The 22479-nt window shown below is 37.8% G+C and overlaps 1 protein-coding gene and 1 long non-coding RNA gene across 8 annotated transcripts in view; one reads left to right on the plus strand and one right to left on the minus strand.

Annotated features, from left to right (window-relative positions):
* LOC100866760 (uncharacterized) overlaps positions 1-22479 on the minus strand; it is a 141287-nt gene that overhangs the window by 19257 nt on the left and 99551 nt on the right. Inside the window, exons 1-2 of one of the 7 annotated variants that reach the window (XM_031920300.2) lie at positions 9786-10837; positions 5428-5984 (exon numbers count right to left, since the gene is read on the minus strand). The exons of 1 other annotated variant lie outside the window; for it this stretch is intronic. Coding sequence is in view for 1 of the 6 variants with exons in the window: in XM_086913101.1 (XP_086769227.1) it covers positions 237-278 (42 nt within the window). In the remaining 5 variants the exon portion in view is untranslated. Of the gene's footprint in view, positions 1-236; positions 474-709; positions 1340-5427; positions 5985-9450; positions 9703-9785; positions 10838-22479 lie in introns of those variants that run through there. 5 more of the 7 variants (XM_086913103.1, XM_086913102.1, XM_086913104.1 and 2 more) reach the window with 5 other exon arrangements.
* Positions 15955-16932, plus strand: LOC116415482 (uncharacterized). The gene is made up of 2 exons (XR_004226101.2): positions 15955-16145; positions 16220-16932. It is a non-coding gene; the product is annotated as an uncharacterized LOC116415482 (long non-coding RNA).

Here is a 22479-nt window from a genome sequence, read left to right on the forward strand (position 1 = left end):
GAGGATTATTCGAGTTAATATAACGAGATTTATTTCGCTTGATATAATATTTGCCGAGGCCTTGTTGTTTCTCTTGGAATAACGTGTGTTTTTTTAACGTATATACACCAATCTCTTGTTTCGACAAATTGCAGACGTTACGATATTATACTCGTGTGTATGGAAACATAAAATTTCAATACGAGATTAACAATGATTTTTTTTTTTTTTTTTTTTTCAGAATATAACGTTCCTACCTTATATTTCCTGCAAGTGGAAATTTCCAACGTAATTTGCATCCTCTCTTATATTATATTCTCTCCGTATTCCTAGTAGTTTTTTCTTTTTCTATTTTTTCCTATCGACGTTTTCCCGAATTTTTATAACATTGACAAACGATCGATGAAAACGGATCCGTGTTGAATGTGATTAAGGAAGAAAAATGTTTCGTCGAACGTTACACAACAAATCCGTACAATTCTCTTATTCTTGTTTTTTCCATCGATTTTTCCAATAAATTTCTCAATTTGAATATTTATAATTTTTGAGCTGCACTTTCTGCCTTCGAAAATCTCGACGTTTTCCGACGAGAAATAATAAATTTGCGAGAAAACATTCGAGTTTACGAGAGTGCATCACCACTCGCTCCTCTCCCCTCGTAAACTCGAATGTTTTCCATTCCTTGATACCAGCCTTTTACATCATAAAACGGCAGAAGTTTCTTGATTACCTGACAGAATTGAATGGCATCTCTAATAGCGTATTACATTTCCTGACGGGATACTTTCGTCAATATCTGTGCGCGCACAGTTTTATGCACAGTTATTTGGATAATTCTTAGCATCGTAAGTGGAATTTTAGAAAGCACCCATGTTCACAATGCGAAACTGTTCCGAACGCGACACGGCTGAAGGAACAGTTACTTGGAAACGCCAATGTTTCCAAGTCCACGAGTCCAACTGTTTTATGAAAATGTTTCAATATAATGCCACAATATATTCTGAAACAAATTCGTTCGTCTGAAATAATTTCGTTTACTTGAATTAAGCAGGAAACGCTTTTCCCCTACAAATATTCTCTTCCAAGATAAATATCGCGGTTGATTTCGATTTTCGATTACAGAAAGATCTTTTGGATTAAAATTTTCTTACAAATTTTCACACGATAATTTTTCACATCTTTTTTTTTTCCAGGGGAACGAAGAATACCCACGTACCTTCATTATTATCTGGAAATTATCTCGTTATCAACGCGTAGAAAGGTATATCTAAAATAAGATACAATTGTTACACGCAAATTTGCAACTCGACTATATTTTTAAACACAACAATATCGAACGAATATTATTACTCGTTTCAAGATATGAATCGAACAATATTATATCCGACGAGAGAGATTCATCGTGGAAAGAAATTTTTCAATAAACGAATTATTTCCAACTTTGATTAATTATCGCTAAAGATAACGTCACGCTGATAAAACCACGTACGTGTACTCGTCGAGTTAATCATTACATGTACGCGGAACAGCGAATCAAAAAAAAAAAAAAAAGAAAAGAAAAGAGAGAAAAAAAATGTCATATCCTCCACTATCTTGACGTAGCATCGAGTTAACATCCTTAACCCAATAGCATCGAATGACGACGAGCTGTAGCGAAATTTGCTATGCCATTTCTCTGCCAGCACGAAATCGCGTGCAAAATTTTGGAATTTTATTGGTTTTATTGATTTTATATGATTTTTTTGTGAAAAATCATGTCCACGATGGTATTTGAATATGATGTCTCTAACTTATTTGAAAAAATATATATATATATATCTTCTTCCAGAATCGAGAGAAGATAGAAGACAGCATATTTGAAAAATTCTATCCTCGAGGTGTGGAGCAGCAGCAAGATTTCCAAGATGTCGGTTGGATTAACTCGTTTGAAAAAACGGGTCGTCCCACTTTCATCGCGATCAAAAATTCGCCTCGCCCGTTTAAAATTGATGTTAAAAATCCACTCCAGCCCCGATTTTATGATCGATCCGAGATGCAAAGGTGTACAAATTTACGGTTAAATTTTTATTCAATGGATCGTGAAAGCGTTCGAGGCTGCTACGAATTTCAACTTTCGGCTCCCCTTGTCGACCCCCTTGATGACGTTCTCTCTCTCTCTCTCTTTTTTCTTTTCTTTTTAAGAAACGTATCTGGACATCGTTGTTACGACAGTGGACTGAAAAAAATATCTGGGTGAGAAAGAGTTAAAAAATGCGTGAGATTGTTATTTTAATTAGCGAAAAGGAAAGGACGGGCTTTTGCTTCTCTCTTCTCTTTCACCGCGTTGTCTTTCCCTTAATTTTAAATTCATTGGTATTTCAGGAGCGAAAAGTTGTAATAGCGAAACTATGATTGAACGAAGCGAATATTTATAAGATGACAGCTTGCAATGAAATATTGTCGAGATGAATATTTCGTTTCTTATCGAGCGATAAGACAAAGTGTGATGACCGGCGCAATTATCAGATGGTAAAAAAACTTGCGAATAATTAATAAGATGGAGCAACTTTCCAGTGTATTCCCGGACGATTGAAATCATCATTTCGTGCTTGATTACATTTTATTCGTATAAAAGATTTGAAGGAAACGTATCGCTTCGAAATAAAGTTCCCAAGCAAGTAAGCAACGTGTCTACGTTCATTTACAAAAATATTTTTCCTCGGTGTGCTTAAAAATCAATATAACCAGTGAACATTTTCCTGGCCAGATGATGAGCCATATAGGTAACACTATTTTTATATATAAGAGGCATCGAATCTAATATTTGTGCTTAGCTCAGAGAGAATTATGCGAATTCGTTCGCTTTTTAATAAATTAGATCGAGTGATTCGACTTTTAAAATCATCATAATACTTTTCTTATTTTATTCAATTATTATCGATTCTTTATTTTTTCAAATATGTTATATCTCTATTCTACTTTTGTGTCGTATTATAGGTTAAGAATTGCCTTAGCTTAGAAGAATTATTATATGCGAATTTATACATTTTAATAAATTAAATCGTGCGATTTTATTCAATTATCTTGCATCTATCGATTCTTTATTTTTTCAAATACGTTATATTTCTCTTCTATTTTTGTGTTGTATTACAGGTTAAGAATATTTTCTCTATAAATTAAACGACGACGATGGCAGAGTGTAAATGCCTGTTGGGTCAAAAAACTCGTGGATTAAAACACGGGTGTATTGTTCCGAGTGCATACACCTCTGTGGAACGAGTGCTCTATATGCAAATCCCTAATCTGAGCCAAAAGTCGTTTCCTGTGTTCGTTTTTAATGGGCTGGCCGTGTTCGATCAATCCCCCTCAACTTGGAAAATCTATTCTGACTTGATACATTTTTCTTCGCGATGCCTACCTCTAGTCACTTTTATTTGTATAAACAGCTGGCTGCCCGCGATAACGATAACAATTCCGCATAAAGAACGCCACGATAACACGATACGACGCTTTTAAATAGGAAATTTTCCTTTCACCTTCCGCCAGCTTCCGCCGATAACAATTAAAAACAACTCGTGGAAAATTGATTTTCGCACAAGCCAATTTGATAAATTGTTTAATCATATCTCGTCCATTTGTCTTTGCTCTATATATTTGGAACGATCCGTTGTTTAATACTGTCGTTTAAATTAAAACATTGTTCTGTAGCGAATCTCGTGTTTATTTTAATCGTAACAACGAATTTGATGATGATAATCCTCTTGTGATAATCCAATGCGAATACTTAATTAATTTATCGTGGTGTTCTAAAACGAAAAGAAGAAGAAAAAGATACGTAGTTGTACGCATCTTCTACGAGTTCCCGGTTTCTAAATTTCTAACTCCTTAGAGTAACATCCTGTGGAACGAATTCCAGCGCTCATCCGAGCCGACTTGTTGGAGAAAGTCGAGCAAAGTCGCGCGAGTCGATTTTTCGAAACGTTAGATTTATATTTGTGCAAGTCAATTTCTAAATCCGTTCCATCAATATTCGATAATCTTCATTCTGATAATAGCGTATCCGAAATATGAAAATTGAAAGAAAGATGGAATATTTTAATTAGATTAAAATTAAAGAAATTCATTTTTCTTTTGTTGTTTGGAAAATCATAAACGTAGATAAGTCTGATGATATATTGTGAATTTTTTTTTTTTTTTTTTTACTATCAAAATTGGAAACGTAAAAACAAATTTAAATTTTGTTTAAAAATTCTGACACACGGTGTTAGAAACGTGGATACGATAGCACGATCCTATTTATTCGTCGAAATGAAAGTTGTTTGCTATTTTAATTTTACGAAAAGAAATCGAGAGAGAAAGAGAGAGAGGATAATGTCTTTACGTTTCATGTTGTGATAGGATTGAAACGAAAACATTAAAATTATTTGTTTCTAATCTTTCAATTTTAATTTTCGAACAACAAAAAAAAAAAAGGAAAAAAGAATCTCGTCTTTGCATTTCGTCTAATAATATTGAAAAAAAAAAATTGTTCCCAATCTTTCAAACTCGAACGGCAAAAAAAAAAAAAAAAAAAGAGAGAAAAAGAATTTTGCTCGTGCGTTCCGTCCTAAGTTTAATGAATGATCGAAGAGGCGATAGTAATTACCAGACGAACGATAACCTTCGACTGCACGACTTATCGCTGGTGCGCATAATCTATCACACAGATACAGTAATCTTGGTTTAACATTTCATTGTGACACGGTGACGAAGTGGCGGGATAACCAAGCCAATATAAATGTTTCATCGGTCGAAAGCGAATCCGATTCGGAAACTGTACTTTTATACGCGTGCTCCTTTCAATATTGCCGTATCACGGTTTCATTTGTCATTTACATTTTGCTGTGTACGAGTAAAAGGAGAACAGACACTGTCGCACTTCTCCTTTTCTCTCTTTCTCTTCCATTCTTTTTCCATTCTTCTCTATTTTACGATCGAGCGGAAAACTAGATTTTTCGAACGTACATAATTTTATTAAAACGTTTGAAAAAGTTTTCTTTCTTCCGCCTCGATCCATTAATTGAAAAAAAGATTCGTCCTATATTCGTCGAAGTTAAACGTATTTATTTAAATACACAAAAAGTATTATATATATATATATATAAATACTACTTTTATATTACTTTTATATCACTATAGCGTATATATACTATATATTCGAGCAACAAGCGATATAAAAATCGTACTATCCGCGCTATAAAAAAACTTCCTTGCTCGTATAATTTTCCCAGCATATTTCAACGTATTTTTCCCCGCGGAGGTGACGACACCGACGACAAGAGCCGGCTCGGCTGGCAAAAATGCGCATCGCTGCGCGAAAACGGCGAATAGGTGAATGCACGCGTATTTCTGCTCGATCGTAAGAAAACGCGTGGGCATGAAACGCGAGGCAGGAGGCGAAGGAGGAGGCGAAACAGGTGCTATATTTACCTTGGATGCCGGCGGTCCTGGCTCGAGGTGCGCTCGATTATCTTCTACCGCGCTTGTCCATGGAAGGAAAGGAGCCCAAAAGCCTCGTTCTTCCTTTATCTTCGACTATACATCCGATCTTCCAGCGAACGTTCTCCCCGACACGAAAAACATTCGACACTTTCGTCACTGCCCCAACTATCGTGCGCTACCTCGAAATTATCTTCTTCGTGTGTCACGATCAATTTTTCCCCCTTTTCCTCTTGGTTTTCTTCGCGTTTCCTTTTCCTTTTTCTCTTCCTTTTTCTATATATCTCCCGCACACGACACTTTTTCCCCCTCTCCGCGTCACAAGCTTGCTCCCCCCCACCCCGTCACTTACGGCTCCCCACGATCTCCTCTCACTCCCTCCCCCTCTCCCGCTCCCTCTCCTTCTTCTCTCGCTGCCTCTGTCTGGCGTTGGCCAGAGTTGATCAATAACTCGCGCCTCTGAGTTTCTTTCGGGGATTCCCAGCTGGATCTCGGAGGCGCCCGATCAAATTACCTTCGATCGCCGGCGGAGGAAGAGTGCTCTCTATCTGCGCAACACGTGCAAATTATATTTGATTGGAGGGGGGGAAGGAGAGAAAGTATTGTTGTTGGAGGGAGGAAAATACTGTTCCCCGTCCCTATTATCCGACGGCCGCGGACGAAACGACTTTCTTGCGGACGAATTTCATTCGTTTCTCTCCTCCTTCTCTTTCTTTTATTTCTACGCATGTTTTGTCTCGCTCAACGCACCAAGCTCAGGTTTAAAGATTCGTACGTGTTTCTTTTCTTTTAAAAAATTAAAATTCGAACGATACACTGCTTCGAAAGTGGGTCTAACAGAAGCGAAGCTCGAACGTGATTAATTGTCGCAAGATTAATTCTTAAAGCGAGTTTTTACAAACACGGGAATCTAGGAATTAAGATCCGTTTTAATCGAGCATTCGATCGTTTTACATGTATATATATATATATATTATACGAAACTGAATAAGATACAATGCGTGTGTATACATCAAAGAGAATTGAAACACAATGCGCTCGCGTCGCGTATGACGCGTGGTAGCGTTAAGCTTCTCGCTCTTTAATTAATCGACATCGGTTGCGGATCCGTTCGACACATCTCGCCTTCTAATCACGCTCAACGTAGATTAAATTTTCTCGTTATCGCCGTTTAATCGGCATCCAGCCGATCTACTACGCAGTTCAACCGTCACATTTATTAACAAAGCACGCCTTTTGCTTTTAGTTGGTTCGAAAGTTTCGCTCGACGAACGGCTCCGTTTCGACGGCCATGTCTTTCCCGACGCGGGAGGATACCTGTTGCGCGGCCCATCGTTGATTTTACGTCGCGCGCGGGGGGGGATGCGTGGCTCGAGGCTCGCGTGCAGTGAAAACTCGAACGTAAAAAGGCTACAGTTTTTTCTCGAGTGAAAGAAGATTTCCAAGTGATTCAATATCCCTCCTCGACGATTGTGCAAACAGAGTATTTAAGAGGAGGAGGAGGAAAATATTATTTTCCAATATTTTCGCCTCTCGTTTTTCTATATTTTCGAAATTCGGAGGATTAATCGTTTGATTGTAGTGTCTCTATTTAGAGAGATTTTTGAGTAGAATTGGAATTATAATTTCACGGGGAGAGGATGTTTCATTCGAGGGAATAATTGCTTCTTCGTTTCGATTATCTAAACAAAGAATGATGATTTTATTCGTTCTCTCTCTCTCTCTCTCTCTCTTAATGGCTTTTAGATACTTTTAGTAAATTTAATATAACGCCAAGCAAGTGAATTATTCCGTTCGTTTGTTCAATCACGTTTACTCAAGTTTGATTAAATAAAGTTTTCTCCATCACCCGAGAAATCGGTCTGTTGCGCACGTAAACACGTAGATATCCAGGTGTATATATCACGTATTTTGCAAAATGAAATTGGAAACCAATTATATTTACAGTGTTGTCTAAATTCGGAACAAAATTAGAGAGAGAAAAAATAAAACTTCAATTTTCGTTAGTTCGTCGCGAATTATACACCGATAATTGCTCGTTCGTCGAGTATTTATTTTATTATTTATTTATTTTATTATCGATAGCCGGAATATCTTTCGAAGAAAGAGAAGAGAGGAAGGAAATTAATTGCGTTACGCAAGCAACACCGCGTGCAGAGAGGAAAGAAAAAAAAAAAAAAAAAATAAACAGAGACGATGATTAATTCGTCTCACCCACGCAACGCGAGGGTGACAAAACGATCGATGGCGAACGCGAGTTAATAGCGCGCACACGCGACCGAATCAACCGAGTTTGTTATTGTCGATTCGAATTCATGAATGGAAGAAGAAACTCCTCGGCGAGGAGGCGAAAGAAACGAGTTGTACGACTGTAGCGGGATTTTCCTCCTTTCTCCCTGCCGTTATTTGCCTCCTTTCGCTTTTTTCCCCTCTTTCTCTTTTCTTCCCCTTCTTATCATCGCAACGCCTCTCAACCGATCTTTCTTCCTTCTCTTATCTTATATTACAGTCGAACTGTAATATCGACGGAACGATCGATCTAGTCGCTCTTTTTAAAAAAAGAAATAATTAGTTTTGTCTCGAAAGAAAAAGTGCATTTTTCCATCCCTATTTGATCGATATGATCAAAAATTGTGAACCGAGAAAGAGAGAGAACAAAAATGTTGTTAATTGAGTCGATAATAAATTTTTCGAAAATCGAGGAATCGTATTTGGATACACGTTCGGCGTAAAGCCGGTATTTTATTTATTTATTTATTTTTCTTCTCGGAGATATGTGAAAAATGATGGCTTTAAAAAAAAAGATACAACTTTCTAGAGTTTGCGACTTTTTTAGAAATGACGAGTCTCAAGTATTTGGTTCCGAAGCAAACCGTGTTCGTATCTCGAATGATATTTAAACACCGAAATTATCCGTTGGTTCTATGCATACATACCGCGCAAGTTTCTTTTCGTTTATATTTAAAAGATTCGGCGGCAATAAAATCCATCTCTCGAATAAAGAATAGCATCTCGAATTTAACGATGACGGCACACACAGCACAGGGAGTAGTTGGACTGGAGGTTGAAGCTTCCGTGGAAATGGGAGAGTAAAAACGAAGAGGAGAGGAGAGATTTTCTCTTCTCACCGTGTCAACTTCCTCTTTCAACCGAGCCTTAAATAAATCGGTTAAAACTATCATTTTCACCGTAATTACGGCAACACTCGTGCCGCGATCCTTCAATTTTTCCTCACAATTCACCTCGAAACAAGAATTCCAAGTAGAGTCTCAATATCTGTCGAAACGCGATGCGAAAAACAAATTGACGAGTGAAATTTTTTCGAAACGAATGAAAATGAAAATTCCGTCCGATTCGAAAATCTCTCTTGAAACGAAGAAACCGAATTAATACTTGATTACGATTTAAAAATTTCTCGTAACGGACGAAAAAAAAAAAAAACTATCAAAACGACAAATTTCAAAAAGAAAAAGGAAAACGATTCGCACGAGTGTAAGGATGAGCGAGATATTTCGTGTCACGTGCGTGACATTTCGCTTTGATATCGTAAACGGAACTCGTTCCCAGTTGTGAACGGTTTTTCGGGGAATTCTCTGTTTTTTCCCCGCCTCTATGCAACAGATTGAATACATCGTACTTGTCGAGGAAACAACAGAGGAGAAAAAAATCCGCACTCTTAGGAAACGAGTGGACGAAACGGTTGATTATCTTCTCGCGTTTCCATTTCCATCGTCTCCTCGCCGAGTGTTACGAGGTCACATCCGCGTACGAGTGACCGTATTCGTCCGCGTGTAACTTCTTCAGTGAAGCGTCTAACGCGCGATACGCAATCGAAAGTCGAAATAAATTTCGAGAGAAAATACGATCAATTTTTCTCGAATCCGTTTCTTCGAACGATAAACGAGATAATATTAATTTCTATCGGCTCGATTGGTTTATCGATCCGGAATCGAGCCTTGTCAATAACTATTTAAAGATAAAAGAACGAAAGAATGTTTTTACACATCATCGTACCGAGAATAAAGTTGGAACGATCCGATTCACCGACTCTCACGATCGATGTAGATAGGGGGAAACGAGGGATCAGGAAAAACACGCACGAATTTCGACATTCGACCAAGGTATAATATAGAGAAACGATGACTACGATGTAACAAGCGTATCCAATTAAATCGTGCACAATGAACCCAGGAACGGCAGCGATGACGTGTTACATACATACATACATATATATATATATATATATATACATATTATATATATGTGTGTATATATATATATATATATATCTTCCCCGACGCTGTCGTTTCGTCCGCGCGGATTGCTTTCCGCCACAGTCTCGTATATACCGTTAATTGTGCTCGATTCTATTTCGTCAAGTTCCACCAGGTTTTCGGATACAGTCGGGCCAGAAGAATCCCGTTGATGGAAGACAAGTGGCGCGCTGGATATCTTCGAATGGAAGAGCGAAGGATCCCAAGGATCGAAGGAAAACCTCAAGCCTTGGCCAAATGGAAAACCGGTTGGAAACGACGACACTTCACTCTCGAACTCTCTCTAAAGTTTACTACGGTCTCGATAAAATCCGAATAGTCGCGTTTGATACACCGGCTCGACAAATCGGGGGATCAATTGTGTGGAAAGAGAGAGGTCTACGCTCGCGGCACGAAGCGATCTTGCCTCACCGAACGCCCGATCCGGACTGACTATAACTGTAAACCATCACTTGTCGCTGCCAACCTTCCCCCACCACGGCTGCAAAGCGGATCGCCCCCCACCATCCGCCACGCCGCTCCGCGCAACGCCACCGAGCTCTGTTCCCGCTTGAAACCAGTTCTCGATGCCACTCTTCCACCTTCGCCGGCTCCGCTTCAGAAGCGGTTTCCACCTGCTGCCTGCCGACACTGGCGAGCCCCGAATCCAAACAGAGCAAACGCGCACACCTTGAACCGGCTTCGCCACGAAAAAAGGGCGAAAACCAGCGCTCTGCTCTTTTCACGCGCGCGCCCATGTAAAAGCTTGGATAACGGATCGAAAATTGGGCGATGAAATTGGGCGTGCGTGGATATATATTCGGTATATTCTAGTTTGACTTTTCTTTGAATTTTCACACGAGGGGGGGGGAGATATAAGTAAATAGGGAATATTGGATGAATGGGTAAAAATCGGACGTCGAAATTATGCGAGTAATAAGTATTTCGATCAAAGTTCGGAATTTTCTTTGTATCTTGTCAAACGTGGAAAAAGATAATAGATTTAAAGAAACGTTTGATAGGCAAAACGGTAGGATCCAAACTGTGCATTTATCGAATTATTGAAATTGTGTTCTCGTACGAATCGAACAAAGTTCGAAGTTTCGTCTTTGAAAAAAAAAATAAAATATCGAATATATTACATGCTCTACAAACACGGGAATATTTATTAAAACCAGGATATTTAAATTAAGTGAATTTCTTGTGAGATAATATATGAACATTTGTGATTGAATATATATATATATATACAAACGAGATCGTGAGAAACATGTTCGAAAAGGAGAGTACCGGTTCTCGACAGGGTTAAACAAATTCCTTCTCCATAATTATTTCACGTGGAATTGAAAGTTGATGAAAATTTCCGTTATCGATTAAACGTTCAAATTTTCCCGGCAACTTAAACCCATCGCTACTTGTAACCGATATCTTTTCGTCTCGAATCGAAAATTTATTAAACATCTCATTGATCAATTCAAACATTTCTACATTCAATCCTATCGCCACTTGTAAGTGATATCGGCAACTTTTCTCGAATCAAAAATTTATCGAACCTTTCATTGATCGATTCAATGTTTCAAATCTTTCCTACGATACGCTCAATTCCATTGCCACCGATATCGCCAACTTTTCGCCTCGAAAATTCGAAAATTTATTAAACCTCTTATTAATCAATTCAACGTTCAAACGTTTCTACCATACAACTCAATCCTATCGCTACTTGTAACCGATATCGCCAACTTTTCGTTTCGAGTCGAAAGTTTATCAAATCTTTCATTAATCAATTCAAACGTTTCCACCATACACTCAACCCTATCGTGGCCGATGTCGGCAACTTTTCGTTCCGAATCGAAAGTTTATCAAACCTTTCATTGATCAATTCAAATGCTCCTCCGCTCAACCCCATCGCTACTTGTAACCTATATCGCCTATAACTTTTCGCAACTCGAAGTTTATCGAAAATTGCTTCGATCAAATCGAATTGCGAAGTTTACTTGTAATATTTTCACCAAAAGACTACTTCGTTTCTTTACCTCGTTCGTCCACGAATCTTCTTTATAATTATCACGTTAGCCGATACGAGATAACCGGTTTCCCCGATATTCCGTATCCGCCACGAACAATGAGTATTTGTATTTTCGTTCTTTATTTCCTTATCCCAAGAGTCGGTTGTGTACGCATGAAACTACTCTTTCTTAAAAAGGCCGACGTTTCTGCGGTCTCGTTGCTTAGAATAAACACCGAGATAATGTTATCGCGTTTGGAAACACGAATCGCATTGTCCGTAGTGACGTTTGGTCATTCAACAGTTTGTAATTAATTGCATCAATTACAGTGGCCTATGCGTGTATACACGTTTTTATAGTTTAGACTGTTATTACCGTCTGTAGATAGCGTCTCGTTATGCGCGATGAATTATTGCTTTTAATCTGTCCCGCGTATTTCAATGCGATCGTCGAAAATAACTCGAAATATAATTTGTAGCCGCCGTATAAATATCATTGCAATTATATTTATACATCGAATCGAATTTTTATCTCGCGTGTTGCTCCATTTTTCGCTCCGTTTTTTATTACTTCGTTCGATTACTTCGATCGATTGCCAATCGTTTTAATCGTGCATGGGAATTCGTTTCGCGGGAGGGAGAAGAAGAGGAAGAAGAAAAATAAAAGAAAAGAGTAAATTTCACCTAAAATCCCCCTACTTTTCCAACTCGTCGACTAAAGACTCGAGATTCGGGCCCAAACCCTTCTCTTCGAGCGAAGAAATATTCGAATTGTCACCTCGTATTCTCGCTGCGTGATTCACAATTTACAATAATAAACTGTAACGGATAAAATTTTGATTATTTCAACCGTTTCGAGCTCGTGTCAAGCAAATTTGAAGATCGCAATGATCTTGGAGGAAAAAAAAAACGCGGCTAGCGTTTTAATTTTTATAGTGATAAATCGTCGTTCCAACGTCTCTCTCGAAAGATTTATACAAACGACAATTTGATTAATCCGCATGATTTTCTTGACATTCATATATCTCGATTTGAGAAGAAGAATAAATTTCATGGAATTGAAGTGAATAAGTTTTTTGCGACTGAAAATATTTTTTTGAAGCAACAATTTCAGAGATAAACTCCGTCCAAAGATTCAAATTAGACGTATCGAGTTGACGTAAAAGTTTTTGACAAATAACCAGATGGATTATTAGGTGGATGGATCGTTAATAATATTCAAAATTCAGTCGATACCGGCTGAAAAATTGAAATAAAAATGAGAATAATTTTGCATTTTTATCGCTCAAGTAAAATATATAAAATATATAAAAACATAATTATCGTTAACAGTTGGCATTATCGTTACGTAAAAATGAGCTTTAAATGGCATAAACGCAATTAAGAAGTTTATCGAATTCCTTAGACTTAAGTATCGTCATAATTGAAAATATTTTCTGTGGTAAATTATTAAAGTATTTTTTGTCTTCAAAAAAAAAAAAAAAAATCCGATCGATTTTTCACAATTTCATTAACCGTAAAAAAAACTCTAATTCATCAAGTTTATTATTATTTAATTATTCAAGAAATATGCTTTTTCTAATTAAGGCCCAACAATTATAAGCGTGCCGATCAATCTTTCCAACGTACATATATATAGTATATAAGTTTCCGTATCAATTAGTTGCTCGCATAGTTGCGCACAATCCGATCGTTCTTCGTTGAATTTTCTTGACGACAAATTAACGACATTAGGCTTCATTTCGTCGAGGATATTAGGTTCGATCGATAACATCTTTCCTTTGCTATTTCTAGATTAGAAAGTCGTTGTACTAATACGTATAATTTACATTTTTTCATGAGATATAAAGTTAAGAAGAAAGGAAGGAATGCAAGTTGAAAGTTATTTGATAAAACGCACCAAAAGCGACGATTCGAGGATCAATTAATTTAAACAAAGTATCCTGGTCAAATTTTCTACGTGTACTTACGTATAATTTATATTTTTTAATACGATGTAACGCTCGAGAAGTCTTTCTAAAAAAAAATCAATACAGCGATTACATAACCTCAAAAATTGCAATGTAACTATATAATAATTTATTCGGTAAACAGGTTGGGCAATCAATTTCCGGTTTGGAAAGTGTTAAAAGGGCATGAAACGATCGGCTCGTTTATAATCAAATCAAATTATAAAGAGACGTTAGAGTTCTGATGTTGTCAACACTGCAAAAAGAAAAAAAACGTGTAAACGATATTATTAATAACAGGCTGGTATTCAAACTCGAATGCATACCTGTCGATGCCAATCGATTTTAATGTTAGCGTGGGTGGTCACAGGTGAACGTATGAAATTGGTAATTGTTAAGTGACGTGAATTCTTAACTCGGTCGTAAGCATAGTTAACTTGTGACACGCTTCTGAAGACAATGTACAATACCTATTGATCCTTCAACTCATCTCTCGTCGATACTATTCATATTACGTGATATCCTAAAAGACATACCTTAAAGGACACTTGAACATTTATTATTATTCCAAACCTTTGTTTCAAATATGATTAATCGTATACAAAGTGTTAATATATTCACCTGGTACACCTTCGTGAAGATCGAAAAAAACACAAACGTTGATATAGGTTAGATTAGACAGACAGCTCTATCTGTCATACCGTTATGTTGCTTTGTCTAACAATTTCAATTGCTTATATTCCAAAATATATTGTCACTATTCAAAAATTAATTCGATCCTTCGTATTCATTTTTCAGAGAGAGAGAGAGAGAGAGAGAGAGAGAGAGAGAGAGAGAGAGAGAGAGAGAGAGAGAGAGAGAGAAAATTCCAAGATCTATTTTTATTATAATTGAAAAAGAATTGATCGAACGACGAAAATTAATTCTGTCGCCGATAATCCTGGAATCCTCGATTTGCTTGGTAAAACGGACGATTCGATCTGCTATTACAGAGGCAAATAGAAACGGTGGATCTATCTATAAATAATCGAGTGGCTATAACGGGATATATAATAACAGGGCCTCGAATTATTCAAGTACCGAGAGCATAATTATCCAATCGTTTGATTCCAGCTCCATTCAAAATCACCGAAGCAGCACGACAAGCAATAACTTAGATCACTGCGCCACGACGCCCCATATTTTACGATTACAACGTCCACGTAGGTGAATGTGATTGTCTGCCGCGATGTTATTTCATAGTAGTCTGATATACTATATAACGAACGAGGCAACAGAGCTTCGAGCCGATGTTGATTTACCGACCTGGCAATGATTCCGTTTTGGTAAAGGATTTTAATACTTGCAACTTTCTTAATTCAAACTGTCAACTTGACAGTGGTCGTTTCTCAAAAGATAAAGTTAATCTTCATGCAATTCATTCTTTATTAAACCTTTCAGTTTTTTTTTATTAAAAGTTTATTCGATCAACACCTAAATCACCTAAATTCTCTCACCTAACCTCCTTTTCGATCATTCTCAAATCCTCTCTCTGAAAGACTGTAACCTGCGCAAATTCACAATGCGCAACAGCACACATGCGCACGCATTGTTCGTTGTTCAATCGCAGCGCAACGATGGCAGCACTCGAATCGAACGAGACGAGTGATACGGATAGCTAATAAGTTTTCGTTTCCTTTTCCTATCTTCCCTTCCCTCCTCTCTCCTCTCACTTCTTCCAAAGAAAAAAAGGAAAAAAGAAGACGGTGGCGTGCGTTACACAAGAACGATAAGAAGGAGAAACTTGGTGCAAAGCGCGTGCACAACTCGAAGGGGCATGTCCTTCGGCGTAAAAGTCCTGGCCCATGGGCCCGACGACCGTGTGTCGTTGTTATCGGGCCTGCTTACGCCACATTTCACTCGAGCTCTGCTCCACCTCGACTCGGTATATATATAAGCATTCGATGCTTTTTTTACTTGGAACGACGTGAACCAGATCTTTTTGCGGCGAACTCGCTGTAACGTTAACTCTTAAACGGCGGCCAACGCCTCGCCACTTTCTGCGCTCGCCTGTCCATTTGCGGCAGCTTTGCCATGTCAATGCAAATGTTCTTCCTGACAATGTAACGACGCCAGTGGAAGTACTATGGGAAAACTTTATCCCGGGATATTCATGGCATGGGAAAATACGTCTCGCCTCGCCTCTTTGAAGGATCGCGAAGATTCGAAACGATCGATCTCTTATTTTTGGGGATGACGAGAAATTCTGATCCGCATTGTGAAAATGTTTTTACAGAGAATCGATGCTATTCTTTTTTTTTTTTCTTTGCAGATTAATAAACGAAAGATGGGCCAAGATCCAAATGGATGAATTATTACAGATGTTTGGAATTCAATTTTTGCAACGACAAGAGGTATTATTTCGAAACGTTTTTATGGAAGATGATCGTTACTTTTTCTTTTTTTCTTGAACACCGATAAAGTCGATCCAAATGGAGAGAAGATGGATTATCGTACACGTTTGTAAATAACGAGAACTGCATTTTAATCTTCGTCTCGAAATATCTTTATATATGATCGTTACTTTTTTTTCGCAGATTCCAAAAATATAGCGGGTCCAAATGGAAAAGATGGATCATCGCCAATTTGGAATTCAATTTTTGGAAATGGCGAGAAACGTTTCTTATTTATTTATTTTTTTTTTCTTTATTTTATTTCTTTCATTCTTTCCGAATAATAATCGAACGTGTTCAACGTATTCCGTCATTCGCAACAACGTTGTGGAAACAAATGGAGGGCAAGCTCGCATTAGGCTCGTGTATGTCGAGCAACTTTCATCCGGACATTTTTACTCGGCTTACGGACAGCGTGGAATCACCGTTGTGTACACCGTCGATCGGCGCTCGAACAAAACGATTTCACGGCAGAAGCTGGTGAAATGGAAAATCATTCTCGTTTTCTTTTGCCTAGTTTCCTTCTCCTTTTTTCGATGAAATACGAGCAACTCGTGAAACCTTAACGATCGTTGCGCAACCGCACAATTATCGCGTGCCCAGACTGTCGACAATTCCCAACTTACACACATTTTGTGCCTCGTTGCCGTAGCTGAGAGCTGGCAGAGACAGAGAGAGAGAGAGAGAAGAAACGTGGTTAATCGTAATAATTATTTTAATCTGTTGTCAACCGCCAGTCCATTGTCTACACGCGAAGAGTATCTTGTTCAGTAATATTCAGCACGAATATTTTTACACGATCCTTTTCCATATTCCAATAATTCAAACAAAGTTTGGAATAAATGTTTCTAACTAAATGTACCAGATTATTATTGAAATTCTATAACGTGATATTTAAACGAAACGAGGTTAATTCGAGTTATAAATCGTTTAAATCTGTAACTTCGATATAAAGAATACTCGTAACTTTCACATTTCTAATTATTCCTTTTGATTTCTTATCCGATTCACGATCTAACTTTTTCCCCGATCAATCGCGTGATTTTCACATTTCTAATTCGTTCCTTTCGATTTGTCCGAAGCATAACCTAACTTTTTCGCGCTCGGTCGCGTGATTTTCTAACTCGTTCCTTTCCATTTTGCCCGAGCCATAACCCAACTTTTTCGCGCCCAATCGCGTGATTTTCTAATCTCGTTCCTTTCCATTTTGTCCCAAGCGTGGCCCGACTTTTTCAATCGTGACACGAGTGAATGAAACGTAACCCAACTTTTCCACGCGACACGAAAATCGGGACTAACTTTTTCGCGGCCAATCTCGCGCGAAACGAGTGGAAAAAGTAATCTCTCGACTCTTTCGCCCTCGTGCGTTGTCTCGTTCAATTATCAGCCCGATGAATTAATGATTTTTCCAATGATTTTTTTTCTCTTCGGCACGAAATTCCGTTTCCCGAGGCAGGAAATCTAAAAACGGGATTAAAAAGAGAAGAAAAGAAGAAGAAGAAAAAGAGAAGTGAAAGTTCAAGATTAAAAGATTACGAGAAATCGCGAAACAGGGAGTACAATCGTTTTTTGATCGTTACGTGAGCATCGTTCGCTCGGAATTCATTTCGAGGAAAGTTTTAACGAACCGGAACCATAAACGGAGACTCGATGCCGCCCGCTCGTTGTTAAATTTACGATATAATTACGATCACTTTGAAAAAGATAGCGAAACCGGTTTTTCTTGCTCTCTTTTTTTTTTTTTTAGATTATTCACCCTTCTATTCCCCCGGTTGTCGTGCTCGAATGATAACGATCGAAGATGACCCGCATGACGCGATTCTCCCGTTCCTTTTTTCTTTTTTTTTTCAGCACAGATCAATAATTTTGAGCCTCTCGTTATCGCCGCACGGGTCGATACGTTTAATTCGATCCAGATACCCGCGATTATTTCGTCCTTCCTTTTGGTTCGGATTACCAGGCTACGATGGAGGATAGAAAGTGATTAAAATGGGTGATTAATAGGTTGTTTTTAATAGTAGAATTACCCGGGCCTGTATATAATATCCATTCATTTTACGTCATTTCAAATTACTATTTTTATCTCAATAAATTACGATATTAATTAATAAATATTTTCACGTTCTCGATAAAGCACAATTACTGTTCTAATTGTTAAAATTCTTGAAAGACGGACGACGAGTGTGTATAGAAAACGAAAAATATTTAATAACAAACTGTAAAATGGAATGGAAAAAATTGCAAAGAAGAGAGTATATATTTAATTTATCACGTTTGCTTAATAACTAAAACGCTGTTATCTTTCTTACCACGCGCAAAATCTATTTACCTGCTCCCCAACGAAACGATCGTCACGACGAGAGGAAGTATTATGCGACAGGACGACATGTTTTTACGTAACGAAATAATCGTCGCGCATTTCATAACCGCGCTTATTAATATCCACTGTAGAGTAGAGCTGTGCTGATGCCCTTTTTATTTTTTCTTTGAAAAAAAAAGAAAAAAACGCCTCCACAATGCTAAGATTCGCACAGCGATTAGAAAGCGACAATGCAAAAGTATTCTCTCGATTCCTTCCTCCTCCTCTTCTTTCTTTTCCCTTTCCCTTTCTCCTTAGAAGAGAAAGAGACAAAATTATATTTATTTGGAGCTACCAGCTACCAGCGTTACGCGAAACATTCGCATAAAATTATCATATTCGATTTAAACGGACTTAACGAACGCCAAGAAAGTTGCATTCCCTCGTGTCCGGTTGAATAAATTAAGGAGGCGTGGTTGTCGAGAGCCGTTCGTCTCGAATCGATGACTCACGATAATGTCGAGTGTAATTTCTCTTATTTTTCCTTCCTTCTTCTTCTTCTTCTTCTTCTTTCTCCCCTCCTCCTCCTCCTCCCCCCACCTCTTCCACCTCCCCCTCCTTTTTTTGCTTCTTTGCTACTCGACACTCGAGCAGGTTAAACGCTCTCTCACTGTCTATTAAACAGGAATTGGAGATAGATTCATTTTTCCACGTAGCGGTGTATATAGCGAGATATATGCTAGTCAGTGACAGGAATGTTTTCCCAAGTTGAATAATACTCGAGGTTGATCGAGCTAATTTAATCGAGGTGTTTTTTCTTTTTTTATTATTACAAAGAGAAATACCTTTGCAAAGACACTTTGAGATATTAGTATTATTATCGTACGAAAATATTACTTTAAAGAAGAATTCTAATTTTTAATTACGAATTAATCTGTGGGTTATGAGTTAATCAACAGTTTTCTCTAATGTGAATATCATTCGAGAGAATATCTTGAATATGATTCTTCATACGTTTACCAAGCATATTTACAACAAATTATAATTTTATTTCCTTCCTTGGAATTCGTTCTACTTTTATCCTCCCGATTCTCGAGTAATATTTTTCGATAATTAACAACAGTTTCCTGTTTGAGTTAAGTTTTAAAAATATTTTCTTTCTCCAAGATGTTAACCGACAAGATTTTTGCTCTACAAAACTTCTGACCTTCATTCACGTCCTCCAGGCGTGCGCTTGCAACGAATTACGACTTCTCGATAACTTTTCGATGATTAGTAACGACAGTTCCCTCTTTGATAAGTTTTAAATGTATTTCCAGAGATGTTAAGCGGCCGACGTTTACGAAAAGTTAAACTTGACCCTCATACGTCCTCCAAGCCTGCACTTGCAACAAGTTACAACCTCTCGATAATTAATAACGACAGTTTCCTCTTTGATAAAATTTCAAAGATATTTTAATTTGCAGCGGCGTGCACGATACGTACGAGGTGGAATTGCTGGATGTAAAAGAAAAAAAATGGAAGGATAATCGGGAAATGAAGACGTTCTGAAAAATATACGAGAGCACGATTTCCTTTTCAACGCAGCTTGTAATACGTATAACCTGATCGTTATCTTAACGATCGTGTAACCATGGTCCTGCAAAAAAATGAAGTTTTCTCCTCGCTTGTTTTTTTCTTCTTTTTTTTTTTTGTTCGTTCTCGTGTAACGCCCACATCCATCACTGACCGCCAACTTTCTTCTATGCGCTAGAGCCACATCTGGAATGTAGCCGTGTTCACGCACTAATTATTTTAGATAAAAAGTCGGAGATATCTGCTAAACGAAGGGGAGATAAGGAGGAGAAAGGAAGAAGAGGTAAGAGGCTTTATTACACGTTCGTGAAGAACAGGAAAGACGACCAAAAAAAAAAGCAAAAAAAAAAGAAGAGAAAAGAAAGGAAAATGGTGGAAAATAGAGGATAGGATGGTTGAAGAAAAAAGAGAATGGAGCATTATTTTCGACATGATGATGTGGCGATTCGAAAAGCTTGAGTTTCGATGTAGTAAAAGTTGGTTAGTAGAGAAAGAAGAAAATGGTGGAAAGGAACATCGATATGAAGGATTTAAACTTGAGAAAGAAGGATGGAAGAAAGAGTACTTATTGTCTATAAAAATAATGAAAAATTTGAAAAACTTGAATTTCACTAGGAAAAAAGTAATTTTTGCTTGTTTCTTAATTTATGAATAGTAAAAAAAAAAAAAAAGAACATCTTTTTTTTTATATCGTTCAATTTCCAGCTAAACAATTTATATACTAATTAAGTTTTCCTTCGAAAAAAAAAAAAGAGAGAGAAGGAAAGAAAACGATTTAAATAGCCGTCTTAGACAGTTCAAGTCCCCCAATTTAGGATGGGAACCGGTTCCAAAGTGGAAGTCAACGAACCCTGAACCCGATAGATTCCTTGGGATTATTTTAGAAACACGAGGATGACCGTAAAATAGGGACTCCAGCCCCTGGAACCTTAATACAAGTTTTCGTGCACCCAAGCTGGATTCCTTCCACCTTTCGATCACAAATAGAAAAAGATAGATTTTCGTTCGAAACAAACGTCATCTTCTATACATTTCGTAATACCATCTCGATTTTTCATCACATTCACAAGAAAACAGGGATCTGCAATAATAAGCAATTGGACCAGTGGACGATTATTATAATTCTCGTTCATCGCGATAACTTTACTATTTTTTTCTTTTCTTTTTTTTTTTTTCCTGTTTAACTGTTCTCACCGTGTTATTAGTTGGTGAACGCGTGAAACGAGGAATTCTCGCGCGACATTTAACCGCTCGGTAGATAATTTCGACGGCGGTAAAACGTGTTGTCCCACGCTGGTGGCGGCCCGTTAAGAATTTTTGGTTAAAAGAACGCGTTCGTACGCGTTCCGAATGCGATTATACCTCGACTCGACTATCACTCGAGGTTAAAAAAAACTCGTCCTAAATAACGTCCGTGTATTTTCTTGAAACGTTCCAAGTATTCTATTAATCGTTATCGATCGAGTTGAAACAAATTTAAATTGCAATCAGTTTTCCAGAACCAAGTTTAGAATTAGAAATATTTTCCACAAACACTGATGAAATTCCATCCTGTATTCTCTTTGTTCGAAAATGCATCGATTTCGATTTCCCAATTTAACCATGGCAAAAAGCGACGAATATTGAGATGAATTATTCTCGCGCGATCTGACCGAATCGAAAGCAATCAAATTCTTCAAAGCTTTCTTTCTGGGAAAGCGGCGCACGAAAGGATCCCTGCTTGTCATTCCAAACGAGATGATCACGATGAAACGGTTGCGCGTATAATGGCGCGCATATTTTCACGTTTCGTCTCGCGAGCCGTTCGTAGCCATCGCCGAGCGCATCGTTCACGCGCCTCGTACCGATAATCACGTAGACCCGGGTTGAAACAGAGGTGGAAACTCATTCCCACGCGCCCACCTGTGCGTGCACGCTCTCCTTCTCTCTCACCAAAAGATTTCGTTTCTGCCTTCCCTTCCTCTTTCGATCCATCTTTTTAACGCATTTCTCCTCCAAGTTTATAGGGATTATAGAAATTTTGCCTGCTTCAAAATTTCATCGAATTTTAGTTATTTCAATTTTTATATCCTTTCAAAAAATTATTCGTTTACGATATACGTCTTATTAATTGTTGGGAATATTTCGAAGGAATCACGGAAGTATCACGAAACATCGCGTTTAAGATATCAAAATGAAGAATTATATATTACGTAAAATCATCAAATCATTTTAAAAGATTAAACAATACGTGGAAAAATGGATCGATTTTGTTGAGGAACGCAATTTGAGGAGGGAGGAAGATCTCGGTTTAGATGTATCGGCGCCAATTTGAGCCAATTTTCTTATCTCTTTCCACGATCGAAACTTTTCTCCCGCTTCAATCTCTCTCAGTTTCACTCCTTTCACCAACTTCCTCCCTCTACGATCGATTGTCCAACTTCGGCGATTCCTCGGTAATTGCTCGGATTACATCAATCCTGGGATGAGATTCCTTTCGACTATTCGTAGGAAGAACGCGATTAGGTCGTGAAGTAACAAGTTTTTCTTC

This window comes from Apis florea, unplaced genomic scaffold (assembly GCF_048593485.1).
Source record: "Apis florea isolate Af1SG1 unplaced genomic scaffold, ASM4859348v1 contig_3496_pilon, whole genome shotgun sequence".
Lineage (NCBI taxonomy): Eukaryota > Metazoa > Arthropoda > Insecta > Hymenoptera > Apidae > Apis > Apis florea.